General features: G+C 34.4%; 1 protein-coding gene and 1 long non-coding RNA gene across 2 annotated transcripts; one reads left to right on the top strand and one right to left on the bottom strand.

The window, feature by feature from the left end:
- Positions 1-6,205: 6,205 nt before the first annotated feature.
- LOC126807790 (angio-associated migratory cell protein) lies at positions 6,206-16,223 on the bottom strand. The gene is made up of 11 exons (XM_050532619.2): positions 15,960-16,223; positions 15,593-15,676; positions 14,379-14,498; positions 13,229-13,368; positions 12,558-12,699; positions 11,720-11,803; positions 11,171-11,286; positions 10,045-10,124; positions 9,041-9,131; positions 7,750-7,904; positions 6,206-6,424 (listed from the first exon to the last, which is right to left on the bottom strand). Exons 1-11 carry the CDS (start codon positions 16,069-16,071, stop codon positions 6,349-6,351), a joined length of 1,200 nt encoding a protein of 399 aa, XP_050388576.1. The 5' UTR covers positions 16,072-16,223; the 3' UTR covers positions 6,206-6,348.
- Positions 16,224-16,383: 160 nt separating this feature from the next.
- LOC126807791 (uncharacterized) lies at positions 16,384-18,030 on the top strand. Its single transcript, XR_007674168.1, has 2 exons — positions 16,384-16,548; positions 17,744-18,030. It is a non-coding gene; the product is annotated as an uncharacterized LOC126807791 (long non-coding RNA).
- The last annotated feature ends 514 nt before the right edge of the window (positions 18,031-18,544 follow it).

The following is an 18,544-nucleotide window of genomic DNA, read 5'->3' as shown; positions in this document are numbered from 1 at the left end:
TCACGGTATCTTCTACCATGATTCAACGCTTGTATATAAAGATAAAACTTGATTATTTTCATGATTTTTCAAGCGTGATAATTCGGTAACAGTGGAACATTGAGTGATTGACGCATGTATTTTTACAATGGTCAGAAATCAGAGAAAAAAAACCAAACCAAACAAACAATATTTTAAGTCCTATTGGATCACTAGATTGTATAGTTTGATTTGTCAAATTTTGTACTTAAAATTTTGATGATAAACTATGAAAATTTGAGCTACCTTAAAGAGGCAACACAGCATAAGGCAAATAAGCAGTTCCTTGTTTAAATTTCAACAGAAATAAGGGGTGAATTTTAATATTAATTTAGGCTATTAAGAAAAACAAAAATGTGTGTTCGATACCATCTTGATGTTTGTGGATAGAATATCTAGAATAGGACTTTAAAACTCCTATTTAAAATTGATAAAACACTGTTCTGTTGAATGGACATTAAACTCCATGATTAAAAGTTGATATCTTACTACTTAAGGTCTATTTAATTGATTTAACTAAATAAATGTGACTTCAAGCATTGACAAAGCTATCTTCAGTTTGATCCTTGTATGTGTCATCGTGAATCTTTATTTAAGACTTTTTTTTTTTTTATAAAAGTGAAACTTATCGTTCAACATGAAATTCCTCAAACTGGCCAATGTGTGAAGTGTTTGCATAATATTTATTTCTCTACATCCTTAGAATGCCCATGGAATGATGAGGTTTATCATCTTCACCATTTTAGTGCAAAGTTTCAGTATACCAGTATTGATTGAATAATCCTTATATGTGATGAACCATTCCAAATCATGGTTGCAGGCAGTGCTTATATAATTTATCTTTTTGTTTGTTTTTGGTTATAAAACTGCCTGATATTATATACATGTATTTCTTTTACTGCATGATTGTTTGAATTTTTTTTTTTTTTTTTTTTTTTTTTTGAATTTGATAAATCAAAATGAATATTTTTTATTAATGGGTGAGATTTATTTGTTAATATTGTATCTTTTTAGAGACAGGTGATCTATTCTTTAATTGAATCAATGTGTTCACTTGTTAGCATATCATCAATATGCTCTCTTCAATGCGTTCGAAACTACAAAAAAATTGTTCTTGAAAACGAATGAATATTTTTCTGCACTGATTTTGTTTTTTGATACATAGCTCTTAAAAAAAATAATAGCAGTGCATTTAATATTGATTAAGCAATCGTATTTTGTCAATTTTATGTATGATTTATAGACACAAATGTCTTAATGTTCTCTTTTTGTAGTTAATTTAATTAGGGATTTAACAATGCAAAAATTGGGTTGGCATCTTCTCTCATATATAGACATATAAATCATATGCTGGGATAAAACAATTCCGAAAATGAGGATCTGTTTTATTCTGGTGCCAGTGGAAGGACTTACGTAAAATACTCAATATTAGGCCAGCCCTTCATTATCACTGGTTTTAGAGTTGCTAGTCTTAATACTATATTCAAAAAGAAAATAGTGATTTTGGAATACCGACATACATGTATGTTTATGGATTGAAGTTGGCTAGATAAATATGTAAACTGTCTTTCATAAGCGACAACATTGATGCCACAAGGCATTTGATTGGTCACGGTTTTAAGTTTTAGCCAATTATAACCTTACAACCATGGTAAAGTTGTTCCTGAATTGATATTTCTTGGTTGTATACATAAAGTGGAAATGTGATAAAATATAATTGATGATATTGCTATTATTTCTGTGTTCATGTAAATCTAGTCCATTTTACTCTAGTCAGTACCTTAAGTAATACAGGTTCTGGATCCATTTATTTTATTTTCTTGATCAAATGTTCATTGATTCAGAATCTGTTTTATGTGGATTGTCGCGATAGGAAATAATTTTGTTTAAAAAAGTTATTCAATAATAAATAATTTAATGAATGGATTTCATGGATAATTAAAATTTCTTTTCTTGATATTTGATTTCTTTAGTCATCATGGAATTACTAAAATTATACAGCAGATAGTACCGGTACCTTTCCTGGGTCTTAGAAAATGTCTATTGTTGTAATTAATTTTAAAGTTTACAAAGTTGATTTCAAACCCTTTCCACGGGTAAGTGAATACTGTTTTTCAGTAGAAACCAGAAAATTGACCTAGCGGTAATTGATTATTAATCCTAGGTAAGTAACAAAATGGAGAAACTGAATTTGGTTCTTTAAGATGATCCTTTAATTTTTATTTTACCTTCTTTTTTTCTTTTTTTATATAGTTGAAGACTTTGTCATGTGATCTCATTAAGAACCGTGCAATTAATGAATATATAAACCTCTTGTATTTAAACTGTTATTTAAGTTATTTCATATATTATTATTATTATTTGTCTGTTATATTCTAACTTATAATATAAGTTATTATGAATACATATATTATCTTAGTTAATTAATAATGAATTCCTTTCATTTTTGTCTCATGTTTTTTTTCTTTTCTTAAGATATTTTTCATAATTTTTGTCATACTATATTTATTTGTTACTGGACTGGCTCCAGTATTATCATCTTTGTAGGCATTTTTCTGCTTCATCCTTGTAATTTTTACATTTATCATCAGTTTGAAACTGGCGAGATAATGAGCCAAGAAGTGCAATATGTAGAATTTTTCAGATTTTTCTTTCAAATTTGTCTTGATTTTTGATCAATTGAGGCATTTATGTGATGATCACACTGAATGGATTTAGATCGCGCTGTATATACTCTTGAGAAATTTTTTTTTTTTCTCACAGTATTTTGGCAGAAATATCTATCCATATCCCCCGGTATATTTAAATCACTCTAGATCAGTTAAATAATTTGACAGATAAAATACTATCAAAATTCAATATTTTGGCAGAAATATCTGTCCATATATATATTTAAATCTTTCGAGATCAGTCAATTAATTTGACATGATAAAATACTATCAGAATTCATGTATGGAATATTCGAAAGGGTGGATTTTTTGTTTGATCTTCGAGATACATGCTCCAATACTGATAGTGAATATGAAGAAAATTTCCATCGTGTTTTAATATGCTTTTAACATGCTGTACTTTGTGGTCACCAGCTAGCAGTCTCAGTTTACTAGTCATGTTTAATGTTCCATGTTAATTCTTTCAATCAAAGGTTGTCAATTGAATTTTTGCCCAGGTTTTTTTCCCATTAAGGTTGGTTGAGCCTTCATGTATATTAAAGGGGCAGTCACAGATTTTACAAGACATTGTAGGTTGAAAAATGTAAACCAAACGCCGAAATGTGATATAGCCTATTTAACATATCTGTGAAAATTTCAAATCAAAATATTGAGCCATTTGAAATAATTGTAAATTTGAAAGGAATTACCAAGTGATTTGGTTATTTGTGATGATCACTTTACCAGTATATGCATAGACACACTTACCCACACTTGGGGAATTTTGACAAATTCTGCATGGAAACTGAAAGTTATTTCTGCTTAAAAAAAAATATCAAAGAGCTTGAGATTGCTGTACAACCCTATGATTTAGATTTGCAAGTGTCATAGTTATATTTACTAAAAATATACCTGGGACTGCTCCTAAAAGTGTACCATATTTGAATTTGAACCTTTAGATGTTGTGCACAACTTCTAATCAAATTATGCTATATAAAAATGGTCTCTATAAAGAGACATTTTGAAGACAAAAAATCAGTTCTAATCAATTAAATACAAATTGCTTTTTTTTTAGTTTTGGTTGCACCTTTATTAGTTTTTTTTTGCTTCAATTAACTTAAGAAATTATTGAATCATTATCCATGTGAAAGATGATTTAAAGTTGGATTGAAATTTGTTTTTTTTTATATATATATTCCGAAGCAACTTTTAATATTTTTTTGTCATCTTACAATATTGAGTGATTTGTTCACAAATTGAACAAAGGACTACATTATAACACTTGGCAATTTTTTTCCTCCAAACCTTATATGTGGTGATTTGCACTATAATTTCTGATTAAAAGATAACGAGCAATATATAGCCCTGCTTGTTTCTATATTACAGATGAACTAGAACTTTTATTACTGTCTTAATAATAGATCTACCAAATTAGTAGAAATTTATAATTGATTATAAATACGATGAGACGTCACTATAGTGTGGTTTGCTATAAGGCAGGTTTCAGTATAAGACAAGTGTCAGCAATGTTCTGAACAGCATTATAGTGAAGCTCTTATATATAAGGGTCTTGCTATAAGGTACAGTTAGTTCATTAACCTTATAAGTATTATAGTATGTCACTAGTGTAAAATTATAAGAAATATATTATAAATTAAGACAGTTATAAAATGAAAGTTCTAATGTTGATTTCTTGACACATTGTTCTTGTTAAACTCACCACCTGATTATCTTGTTGGAATTGTAAATAAAAATTTTTATCTCCTAATTTTAGTGTTCAGAAGTTATTATTAAAGGAGTTCACTACAATATATCACGTTTAATGGTCAGAGTGAGACATTAAAGGGGAAGACCAACGATTTTCAACAAGATTTCCATAAGTCTTAAATGTATATTGATAAATAATGCCCTCTGTAACACAAGCAAAAAAGTTTAAGTGAGAAATTAATTTTGATGAAAACCAGACGTGATGTAGTTGGTTCAACACGCTCACTGGTCTCTATAGCAAGCATAAGTTTGCTGCTGTATTTTTTTTCACTGTCATTTGGATGAGAATCCGACTGAAGGGACTGTTTATTTAGATATATTAAATATGGAATTATGGTTGTTTTTTTTTAACATTTAATACACAAATCCCACGCGTACATTCACTCATACTGAACAGTATGTTGTGGACGAATTCATGACACACGGCTAAGTGTTTACATAACGTGTTAATACACGACAAGGGAGAGATATTTGAATGATTTTGTGTGTGCTGAGTCTTCTGACAGTGCTTTTATTTATTTCAACAGATTTGTGGCACATATATATTCAAATAAATTTATTGGAATATAGGATATCTCTTCTATGGGTCTACAGTAATGCAGATTCGAGCCCAGGTATTCTAAAGAGGAAATGGAAGAAAAAACAGAAGTCGTTCACGTGGACATTATATGCCAAAATGCACTATATTATATGTCTCACATGCCCATAATTTTGGTCTGTTTATGTTGAAAAACACTGTCAACAAGCACAAATGACTATACATTGTCTGTTGCAAACCTAATATCTTAATGAGGAGTTGTGCAACTTTCCATTTAATAACAGATGAATATACATTGGGGGAGTTGACCACTAGCCGAATCAATTGACGCTGAATGAGTGGACACACCAGTTGAATCCTTCGCCCGATTCACCTCCTCTCACATCACATGATTAAACATGGTAGCGACCATGTCTTCAAACAATCACAAGAACCTCGATATCAGTGGTGATTTATCTAATGAATTCTACATTCGGTGGAAGTGGACACACTAGGGTAATATATCAAACATGTTTGATTCTCGCGAATCACTTGGCCGAATGACCCTGTACACACCAGGCGAATCTCGGCGCCGGTAGATTCTGCCAAATCGTTCGGCTAATGTGTCCACCGCTTAATCCATCAAACTTTTAAATCAACAACGCGTCTAAGAAAATAAGAATAATTTGTCTCTAATAACACCAATTCAAAAATAAACATATTAAAATACACAACCTTCTCAAATAATATATATTATTCCCCCTAGATAACATCACTAAACAGCTACAATTTGGATGCCAACAGGGGGGGGTGGGGGGGATGGCCGAATGGTTAGCATGTGCACGCCGTATCATAAGGTCTGTCAACTAGCATGTTTTCGAATCCCCAGTTGTACGTGACAAGGAGTAGGGTTGCCTGTCAAACCTTGTGGGTTTTCTCCGGGTCCTCCGGTTTCCTCCCACTGCTAAAGACACCTATTATTGAAATTGAACCATGTTAGTCCCAAAAAGACCTAGTTTGTGTCTAGTGGATGTTAAACCCCATTTCTCCCATTCTCTCCGGATGACATCTAATTGAACAACTTGAGTTTTCAAACACTGCATTTGAGAAATGTTGGGTTTCAAGGAATACAAAAGGTGCTGATTGCTATATACAAGATAATTTTTATATATAGCCTCTATAGTAACAGTAAATCCACCCAAATATGTTCTCTGGGTGGCATGAAATCTGGTAATTTCAAAGAACACAAACTTAGTGCCTTCAAATATTATATTAATTGAAGAAATTTTTGCATCACAGTAGTTTCTATACATTTTTTTCAAAATTCAACATTTGTTTTAAAGTAATTTCTACAGTCCAAAATTTATCTGTCCTCAAGAAGAGCACATATTTTATATTTCATCTGTCTGGAGAATGGAGTGAAAAGACTCTAGCTGTACAATCTTCTCCACATGATATCATCACATTACCATCCCTGTAATTATAAAACATAAAATACTGAAATATTACCTATAAATAGTCTAGCTACACAGGGGCTTAGTTTTTCTCACCATCCTGAGCGACTTTTTGTTATCGTGATTTCTTGACTATGATCGAACTAACTGAATCTGAATACTGAACCATGCTATTGTGGCATGGTCGGAGTAGTTCAAAGATGGCCGGTGTAGATGAAACATTAGAGTAGAGTATTTAGAAAGAATATATGATTTTAGGAAAGTTTGAAAGAATTTTAAATGGTTGCTACTTCCATGAGCAGATATTTTTTGTCTCGTATGTTATGTCTGAATCGATGCAAGTCTAAAAATTAGACATTATTTAAATATTTACACTATGCAGAAAGTAAAGTCAAATTACAAGGAATTTTGTCTCTAAAAATTAATTTGAGTCGCACAAGTTTTATTTCATGAAAGTATTATTTGTTTATTAAACTATATAACATCATAAATATAGCATAGTGATTCATTATACTCCATGGAGAGCAGGGGGCGGATCCAGAGGGGGGTTTGTGGGGTCCACCTCCTCACCCCTAGCTCAGCTACATAAACAAATTTGTATTGCAAAACAACACTTCTTATGAGAAAAGTGACACGGTCGAGTGCTTTGTTCTTTATCATCAGATGGTGGGATGGGATGGGCATTCAAAGCGTGAGATGATGATATAGACATAGTATGTGAAATCACAATTAATGCTTTACATCTGCGTTCGATTTCTAGTTTCGACCACTAGTCGTGAAAAAATTATAACCAAAGGTTGCCCTAATGACTAGATGCTATTACTAGCCAGGTCTTCCATGGGGAAAACCGTGCTGAAAACACTGGAATAACTTTCTCAGTCAACACCAGGATCAAACGTGGGATAGAGTTATTGAGCCAGCGTGCGTTACTTACTCACCCACTCCTCCTAGCAACAAGAGAAACAATATTTACAAATATTTACCAAGTGCATTGATATTGAAAATAGAAACAATATTTACAAATATCTACAAAGTGCATAGATATTGAAAGTAGAAACAAAAAGGAAGTGTAATAATAGAGGGTTGGCTGAAATGTTCTAAGCCTATCTGTGAAAGACCATTACAAAGTCAATGGTTTCCATTTATTTTTCTACATAGTTCACTTCGAGGTGTACATAGTTTTGCCAACGATGTTGCAAGGCCTTGCAATTTTCTTCAGTCACCCTAAAAAGTAATTCCTAGCTGGCTAACATGACATCCTCTTTCTGGTGCAGATTATCACGAGACGTCATACTAACCTGTGATTATACCAACAGAGACACTGTGGTATTAGTTACATACTTACTTAGAAATATCAAAATCTAGTATTTCTGCTTCATGTCCTGTCCACTGAGATACCATAGCACTACTTCTAGCATCCCATAACCTTATAATACCATCTAAACTAGCTGTATAGATTAAAGGTGATATACTATCCCACTTTAACTTAACTATACCAGCCTAAAATATACAATATTTATATTATATCTTTCAATAGACCTTTTATACTCTCTTGAAAAATGTTCACATTTAGTCATATCTATATCATATTTCTACACATTCATCAAATATTAATGAACAATGTCTTTATTTCCTTCTTTTCTTATCAAGCTACACTTCAGTATGATCTTTAAATGAATCAATGATGTTAAGAGGCAATTAGTGTTTTGTAGATCTTTATGACTTGACTATACAGTTACATCTGGGGTGATCAAATTTTATTGTGCAAACTGAAGGAGTTCTGCCATTCTATTGATGATATACATGTATATAGATGTTTATGGATTATGTCAGCAGATGCCTTAGCAAACAGCTTTACTCTAATAGTAAGTGCAGGGGGACTGCACCACACATAATTTACACAAAAACAAATCTATGGACAAGACACAATACGCAGAAATCACAAACAAACGAACATATCAAATTAAGTGAATGTATCCGGGGGTTAGCCGTAAGCGTCCTCTGCGCTGTACAGTCCCGAGCCTGTAGTAATACAGACTTCACTCAAATTTGAAAACAATAAGAATATAACCCAGAGAAACCATTGTAGGCCGGAGCTTGAATTTAGGTTATTTTGAATATATCATAGTTGTCTCCCTTGTATTCTTGTGCTATAATCCTGACATGCTGATTTCAAAGTGGGTATATATTTAGACCAAATGTTCATTTATTCTACTATAATTCTTTTACATTCAATATTAAAATGACAAGGTAACCTTAGATCTAGTAATCCCCAAAATTGACTACTCAGAAGGATTTATATAGTCACTGGGGATTCTTAAGAACATTTTGACACAGGTTCCATTGATTTACTCGAGATGTGTTACAAAACCAATTTTGGCAGTAATGTGAACTGCGCCCCTGGTGGTGTCTTCAAAAGTTCTACTTAAGAGTCACATTTTTTTTTTTGTGGGGGGGGGGGGGGGGATAGGGGATGATGTTATAGTTAGTAATGGGAAAATGATTTTTTAGTAAGCGAGCCAGCCTCTTACTCAGCCAATTATATTGAAGCCATTGTGTATATTGCATATATGGGTCTCACTATAACATGGGTATGATCAAACTTATATTGAAGCCCTTGTGTATTTATTATTTACCTCATGTTTACAATGATGACGTAACGATTGACTAGGTATATCCCAGATTCCTAATGATCCATTCATACAACCGGTAGCAGCATACGGGAATCTATATATACAAAAAATATACAATAACTATCACTATTGTGGAAGCAGAAGTTAAGTAGGCTACTATATATAACTACATTTTATTTTGCTTTGGTTGTATACAATTAAGGCTTCTTGATGAATGTGCTGTAGTCTTTTACACACTAGTACTGCAAGTGCTTTTTCAATGACACTTAACACCTTGACAACCAGGATAATGAATATGGGCATATGCCATGCTGTGCGCTTACAGGGGAAATTTTACACATACTATGGGGTTTCTGCTTACACTTCATCAAATTCAACTACAAAGGTTTCTTTTATGTGCACTCGACACAAACAAGGTAATTTTGGGACTAACTTGGTTTAATTTTTTTTCAATAATTCGCTTGCGCGTAGGGGTCTTTAGCAGTAGGAGGAAACTGGAGGACCTGGAGAAAACCGATGAGGTTGGACAGGCGACCCTACTCTTTGTCACATACAACTGGGGATTCGAAACCAGGCCAGTTGACTCAATGACAGGCCTTATAATACAGTGCGCACATGCTAACCATTCAGCCATCCAACACCCAGACCCCCTCCCTGGATAAATTGATTTATCGTTGGTTTTTTGTCCCGTCCATAGGATGAAACACCTTTCTCTTCCAGTACCTCCATCCTGCATCACTGACAAGAGGAAACCAAGCTGTAAAATCCTGAAGGAAATTTCTTGGCCAAAACTTTGATCAAACTCGGGATTGTGCCTAACTCACTTAGCCACCATGAATCTGACAACAAATGCAAAACCCAGAGATAATATGTTGTATGACATTCCTGTATAGTTCTACCCCTGACAAATGGGAATTAGGATTAAAACATCCTGAATTTCTTCCCGATCCATGTCCAGATTCGAATAAGGGACATTCAAGTCAGATAAAATGAATGAACCTTCTTACATGTTTGACAGTCCAACTGTTTCAACTGAGTTTTCTTCACCATCATCTGTTTCATCTGTACAATTTAATGTGGTTATTATCTGAAAATATAAGGAGTAATACTACTTCTTGAACCCATATCATATCTACCATATTGTGGGGAACATGCCATGCAGGGGCGGATCTAGGAATTTTGAAAAGGGGGGGGCAATGACCGCGGAGACAGGGAACTTTTAGGGGGGGGGGGTCCCCCAAGAAAATTATCCGTCATTTCCTTGCATCTATAGCCATTCCAAGAGCTATTTGGCTGATATTTTCGTCTAAGTAAACATTCGGAAATCGTTGAAAAAGAGCTTTAAAATCGAGCAAAAAAGCCAGTTGAACGTGTGACTCGAAAATTGTCAAGGTGAGCGAGGCATTATGATGGGATAAAAGACGAATCTATTCTCTAGCCAATTCACTTTTTAAGCCTTGTAACTTGTACTGTGTACTGTCCACACTTGAAACAATGCTACATCAAGTTGCACTCATGCGCGCCGGTGATGGGCATATACGCCGCCGATTCCACAAGATGCTATCATTGATGTCTGTCTATAGTCACTCTATAGGATTTGGGCACCGTCAGCTAAACAGCAAGAATTCATTTGAAAGTGGAAGCATTAATTAGACCAGACTGGTGTGTTTGAGTCGATGGTTTGAGTCATTTGGGATCCCTGCAACGGGTTGGGAACGGACATATTGGGTCTGAGAAAAGGCACTTTCAGCAGTAAAAAAGGGCACTGTCGAAAATTAGGGGGGGGGGTTCGAACCCCCCCCCCCCCCTGGATCCGCCTCTGCCATGGAGTCTAATATTTAAATTAGCAAAGAGCCAGGCTTACGAGCTTACCGACAATGTCTTACAGCTGCAGCAAATCATGATCATTTAACATTTAATTATGAAAACAATTTCAAAGTACCAATACTAGTTAATTGGCCGGCTTGGATTCAATCAAATTTGAAATTGGGTTATCAATTATGTTTGCCAATAACGGAATTGAACCATTTTTGAACAGATATTTCTATTAGAGATCTATTGTTTACAATACTGTAGTTTACAAGGGATTACTATTGTGCACAAATAATGCAATAGACCTTTAACTTTCCCTACCTTTCCTGTTTGTGTGTTGATAAGTTTAGCTGTTTGATCTGTTGAACCTGTCAGTAATAATGTATTATCTTCATGACAATCTACACATAACACAGATGATGTGTGAGCTTCATGACCTACAATAAAACAAAAATTAGATTGACACTTTCTTTTTCGCATTTCATTTATGTTTGAAATCAGGCAAGTGCTTCTGAAGAAGTGGATGCACGATTGTCGGCACAGGACGCTCCGAATTGACGGAATTGCAATCGTAATGTTATAAAGGTTTTAATGATGGTGACTGTATGTGATAGTATCGTATTTGTCCTTGTCCTCATAAATTCTCATTCTTAGTTGACTGACACTTTCTAGGGGAATGAGAGAATCCAATTCCAAAACATTTAATCGAGTATCCTTGTAGTCCCTAATGTAAATTGTTTATGAAAGGGCGGGTAGAATTGACAACAGAACAGCCAAACGGACAGGTTAATGGACAATAAACCAACTAGCCGACATTTTGCTCGACAAATCCTGAACAATATTTCCACTTCTCTATGTTGTTCTATGTACCTGATATTGTATGTAAAGATTCGCCAGATTTTAAATCCCAAATTTTAACAGTTCCATCTTCACAACCAGTACATAAACGTTTACCTATAAAATAATAATAAACTATTTTAATAACTTGAATCTGTTATAGAAAACTGTCAGTCAATAGTAATTTGGACAAACATTCACATTTATTAACCCTCTGAACCCTAAACAACTCATTTTACGTCTGTGATGTTGTAATGCCCATAATACGAACAGCTGATTTTCTATGGTCGGTGTCAAGAGAACAAATTGGGACCACAACGAACAATAATGGAGATAGAGCAGCGGTTCTCAACCTTTTTTGCCAATGGCACACCTTGGAACACATGAAAAAAATAGCGGCAAATTGAAAACATGGCAAGTCATAGACGGCATGCAACCGTAGACACAGACTAGTCATAGACACATAGAATAACTCAAACTTAATAAAGACTAACACAGCTATGAACTTACTTTATTGCAGTGTTTCGAATTTTATCAGTCAAATAGCTGCCTTCTTTAGTGAGACATTTTCTTAGTGTGCCGTTCAAAATTTTGCGGCACACTTGTTGAGAATCACAGAGATAGAGCAAGAAAGCAACGTTGTAGTGACCACTATACAAGCTGTTGGTTAGACATCGGACATCTAGGCAACAACTGCCATAGTCCCGAGTGTACAGGCCACTAAAAGATCAGGCACTTGGTAGTCAAAGATTGAAAACTCCCAGATTTTACATGTGACAAATGTACATTTAACATGTTAATTGGTGATTTATCATCTCGAATGAGGTAAACAAAATGGAATAATTTGTTCAGATAATCATTACATACATACCGTCAGATGTAATTTGACCAGATAAAACAGATGAATTATGATGAAACATTTTACAATCAGCATCTGGCATCTTCCACATCCAGACATCACCATCACTAGTACCAACTAATAATACATGAGCCATTGTATGCCATTTTAACCACTAAAAAATATATACACATTATGACATATATGTGATACCTTGACAGCATTAGATGACCAGTTCTTCCACTGCTACACATCCTCACATTATCAACATATTATATGATGCCTTGACTACATTAGATGATAAACTCATACACTGATGCACATCTCCAAAGTGGCAACAAATTATGACTGTCATCTGATATCCAAACTGCATTAGACGACAAAATCATACAATGGATCAAAACTAAGTTTTGAAACAGTTAAAGTATCATTAGCACTTTGTCGACTTGTCATGACTTGACTATACAGTTACATTGAACATATTTAAATTTGATTTATGATTGTTTTACTCATTAAGAGTTCAGCAGACATTACAAAAGACAATGTTCTAAGAGGAGAGTTCTTGCATTTTTAATAACTAGACAAGAGCAGTGGTTATTTTGAATTATGATACTATATCTATTTATTGCCGAGTCAGATAATGTTAAATTTGACTTGTTATAGTGAAAGAATGGTTATGCTTACTAGAAATAAAAGGTACTTACTTCAACTTCTCCCCCTTCAAAGGACCAAATTTCTTCCTTAGTCTCTGTTTTCCAGACTTTGATAAGACCAGACATATCAGCAGTAGCTATGTACATTGAGTCATGACTGAACCCCACACTTGTTACTGAATCCTTGTGTCCTGATTTATAAGAGAGAATAACTTATATCACTATGTATTCTCAATTTTGTTGTGTTCATTAGCCCAGTCAGTACAGTAGGACGTTAAACCCCATTTTATTTCAATTTGGTTGTGACATTCTTGAACTCTGTCCATTTTTATCTTGCAGCTTGTCACTGGGTTAATATGTGGTAAAACATAATGTTCTGTGGCGGTTCATGTAACAGAATGTTTTGTTTTCATATTGACTTGACTGTTAATTTTCAAACATACTATATATCTTTAATGCCATTGTAAAGAAATATGCCACTAATTTTTCCATTTTGAATTGTCAGTGACAGTCTGTGTTATTCTATTGGGTAGTTTATGATGTATGGTAATACTGTCATCATATATTAATGTCATGTGATATCGTGGTCATTAACAATATCACATATAAATACACAATGTAAACATTTAGGATTGCTGGGTAAACAGATATTAAACTGATCGAGAGAGAGAGAGAGAAATGGGGTTTAACGTCCACTTGACACAAACTAGGTCATTTCGGGACTAACATATGGTTTAATTTTATTTCAATAATTCGCTTGCGCTAGGGGTCTTTAGCAGTGGGAGGAAACCGGAGGAACCAGAGAAAACCCACGAGATTGGACAGGCGACCATACTCCTTGTCACGTACAACCGGGGATTTTGAAACCACGGCAGTCGACTCAATGACAGACTTTATGATACAGCGCTTGCACGCTAACCATTCAGCCATCCAACCCCCCTTAAACTGATGAATAAAAACATTGAAGATAAGTTCCTTAGAAGAATTTCCCAAAGAATTTGACATTTGTTTGTATGACATATTCTAACAGTAAATTCTTCGGTAATTCTCTGAATGATAATTTTCATTCTAAATCGTGACAATACCGTCAAAATCTACCATATACATGTATTGGTATGTATTTCAAGCAAAAATTTCAAACACACATCATTTAAATGAAATGGTTAGACAGGAAGTAAAATGTTTTATTATATATATCTACCTGTACATTCCATAACAACACTGCCAGTAGATATATTCCACACTAAAGCTTTATCATCTTGACTACCTGTTACAGCTAAACTTCTTGTCTTCGGATCCACTTGAACAGCAAATACACTATCTATAAACAAATAAACAGTAAATACACTCTCTGCCACATCCAACTACACAGGTACAAACCATCTCTTTTAAATCGAAGCGATAATTGCTGGCTTTGTCAGACATTTTGAATTGATGTCTAGTTACGTCATGAAGGTGGGGCTAATGTCACGTAACAGCAGCCAATCAAAATATGCGAAAAGTAGGAAAACATTTATAGGGCCCAAGAATGATCTTATCAATTCTGTTAGAAATACCGGTTGATTACCTTTACTGACAATATTTGCCGATAAACGAAAGTATTTAACTATATTGAGTTGGGTACGTTTAATTAGTCCTAAAAATAGTGTAAAATTAACTTATTTTTAAGATGTTACAAGCATTAATAAAGAAATTAAGTTTGCCGGGTGAAACGAAAGGCATCCAATCGTAGCTAAAAATAAACACATCACAGTGTGTCAACGTTTTCAGCTACGTTCTCGTAGGTACATGTAGATGTCAACAAATAGTATATAAAATGCACCACAATCAACCAAGATTATGTATTTTCTCTATTTTGGTTATTAATCAGTTCTTCTCAAATCTTGGGAGTGACATACATGTATGTCCAAGTGGGCTGCAAATTATAAGACCTAACTATATGCAAATAATGGATTTGATCCAGTACATGGAGGGATAGGTGCCCAAATTCAGAGGCTAAAATAAGGAAGTGGATAAACGACCAGATTCGGTTCCTGACGAAAATTTACTACGAAACCGGATATCGTCTCTAATTGGCCAATTTTATCACGTAGTTATTAGCGGGCTTTTCCAATATGGCGGCCTCTACAGGGATCCTTGTTGGTGCTGAATTTACGACTATAGATTCACTTTTAGAGGCGATGAAACAATTTGAATTTAAGAATAAAGTGACATATTGGCGAAGAGATACGCGGACATAAGAAAATGCAAGAAAGCGAGGGTTAGGGTTAGAACCGAACCTATCGCGATAGAATAACCATGTGATGAAATTGGCCAATCAGAGACGATATCCGGTTTCGTAGTAAATTATCGTAAGGAACCGAATCCGGTCATTTATCCACTGCCCTAAAATAACCCCTCAGCAGTGACATATACCTTTATGGTTTCGGAACACAATCACAGAATCATCTTTTACAGCATCCCCTTCTGCCCCAACTTCCATTTCATCAGCATCTTCATCTATACAACAACATACAACAAATCAATGAATTGAATTAGGCCTATATTTATAATATAATTAATTTATTATAATATTTATTCAGGGGTTTTAAAGATAACAATTCATGCTGCTTTGGCGTGTTTACAAATCTGCCAAATACAAGATTATAGACCTGGAGGCGATATAATACGGAAAACATTCGCATGCCATTGGACTTTATGGCCATGGGTCGACAATGACGAAGCATTCACAATTAACATTAACACTCATTATTTCACGATTTACAAATTACAATACTTGTACCTTCACTTTCATCAGGGGGAACGTCATTTTCTGGAAACTCAATGACGTCAACAACATCTTCGGGGTTCAGTTCTATTTCCCCTTCGCTATCTTCACCATTGTCGCCACTCATTGTGCGGCTGTCGTCGTAGTTTATTCAAAGCCAGACCTTAAAACGTAAACAAAGCAGAAATACCACCGGAACCATGTGGCCAGTCCAGGTAGCGGTTTACTACGTCCTTTGATTCGAGATAACTCCGATACAGAACGAAATGGTGTCAATGATTTTGTACATCTATCTATCTTATTTTCTGATTGGTAAAACTAAAATTTGATTTAAAATGACGTATCAAAAACCAAATTATGTGGTGTCAGGTTGTTGTTAAATAATAAAAATTCAAGTGAAGGGGTAATTCCAATCAGGTACTAATATGATTCCTCTCTACAAAAATGTACTTCCGCCAACCTAATTTATTTTTATTCATTGAAGATTTACCCTTGGTAATGTTTACTGTTACATGTTTGAAATAACTGGTTGATATCAAGTTAGCTGTGTTTAGCATGATGCATTTATGATGTTGGGGAAGACAACCAAAATCTATATCGGATGGTATGTTGTTTTAGAGTAATCGTCGATATTGTTGGCATTTCATTGGGAAAAGAAAATGCTAAACTTTACCCAAGGGTAGCTACTCTTCCTTGATTAAAATGTTGGTTTCAGACCACAAGATGTCATGTCATTGGTAAACGAATATTATGTAAATGGGCAATAAACTAGAGGACTCCTAAATCTGTTAAAACACCTCCTCCTTCATCTTACTATTTTCAATGAAAATGAATAAATAAATAAACTAAAAACTTTATTTTTCATAACTTTCTTTCTATTTACATAATAACTATATAAAAGTTGGAAAATGTATCCCCCTAGCAATGGTTATGGGTATTGTCAACTGTGTTACGATGGAACCATTTATTTTAGAACAGCTGCACATTGATTTATTGCTTCACCTTTCATAGCAAGTTTTACAACAACTGATCAAACTGTTTTTTATTGGAATAAATCTTTGATCTGGTCATACATATTTTCATTTTAACATATTATTATTATTAGGACTACTTGAATCAGCTGATCACTGGATTGTATTTTAAATATGTTATTGCTACCATATACTTGCAAAAATGTAAAGACTAAGAAAAAATTAAGTAGCCTACCTACCCAGTTAAAATGGGTACTGAGTCAGACGTACCACCGGGCATGAAATGAAATGAAATGAAATGAAATGAAATGGAGTTTAACGTCCTACTGTTCTGCTCCTAACCTGGGCTAATGAAGACGGGCATACGCCATACAGTGTGCTATGAGGGAAATTTTGCCCGGACAGCGGCACTACGGCTTACTCTTATATCGAATTCCAACTGCCAAGGGATCTTTTACGTGCACGCCAATGTGTACACGGAACCTCGGTTTTTCGTCCCATCCGAACGACTAGACAGCTTTCCTTGTCAGCCCCTCCGTCCTGCATCACTGACAAGGGAGAACCACGCCGCAAAATTTGGATGAACTTTTTCGGCCAATGCAGGGATAGAACACCCGACCTCCAGGCTAGCGAGCTAGCGCCTTACCCACTTAGCCACGTGATCCCCACCACCGGGCATGAAAGATTCGGAAAGCATCTACATAGCGATTCAAACAAGGAATGCTCTATTCCAATAATGCGACCTGCTTGGTTCAATAGATCTTTTATTTAATTGATTATTTATTGTTATAAAAATTCATTCATTATTGTACCTGGTTTTTGTTTTAGGGGTGCGACTATAGTAGTTGGACTTGGATTGTTTGTTTTGGCAAGAGATAGTGTAAACAAGAACAGGGCAGCAGTGATGAAAGCAAAACAGAGAGTGAAAGATTCTGTCCAAACGGATCCATGATAAATAAAAGATACTGCGGTGAAGAAATGCTGACATTACATTTGTGTAAAAATTTATATTTGTTTTGAAGAAAAACGACCTTAGTGAATGAAAACCAAATTTTGACAATGTATACTGTGTAAACTATTTAATCTTCTCAGATAAAACTGTTGAATCAAGAAAAGTTTTTGTGATATATAAACTAGAATCTTCTATGTTAGGAAATCAAGAAATAACCTACTGATCTTTGATTTTATGAATTTTATTTAACAAACCAAAGATATAGATGTTGAACTTTATTTACTTCAAATTTAGTTCTATAGATTAACATATTTGCAAAAATGTCTAACAGTTGTACAAAACTGTATATTTTGTTGGGTAAAACATACCATACAACTAAATCTAATGCAGTTAGATGTTTCATAAAACTGCTTTCAGATACAACAAGCAATGATTCTTTTGTAACTCATTTCATGTGAAGTGACAAAATTATTGCCACTTCAAAAACCTTTAAATAAATTAAAGTTTACTGATTAAGGTGAATGATGGTAGATGGAGCACTTGGAATAATTGCTAGCTTTATTTATATTTACTCTAAATAATTGTGAACTTTACCCTTTGAATCAGCCCCACCCACCTTTAAGTTTTATTTCTTAGGTGCATGTACATTCATTTCCCTAAACACGGTTTACTGATCT

This window comes from Patella vulgata, chromosome 9, assembly GCF_932274485.2.
Source record: "Patella vulgata chromosome 9, xgPatVulg1.2, whole genome shotgun sequence".
Lineage (NCBI taxonomy): Eukaryota > Metazoa > Mollusca > Gastropoda > Patellidae > Patella > Patella vulgata.
This window is presented reverse-complemented; position numbering and strand designations above follow the sequence as displayed.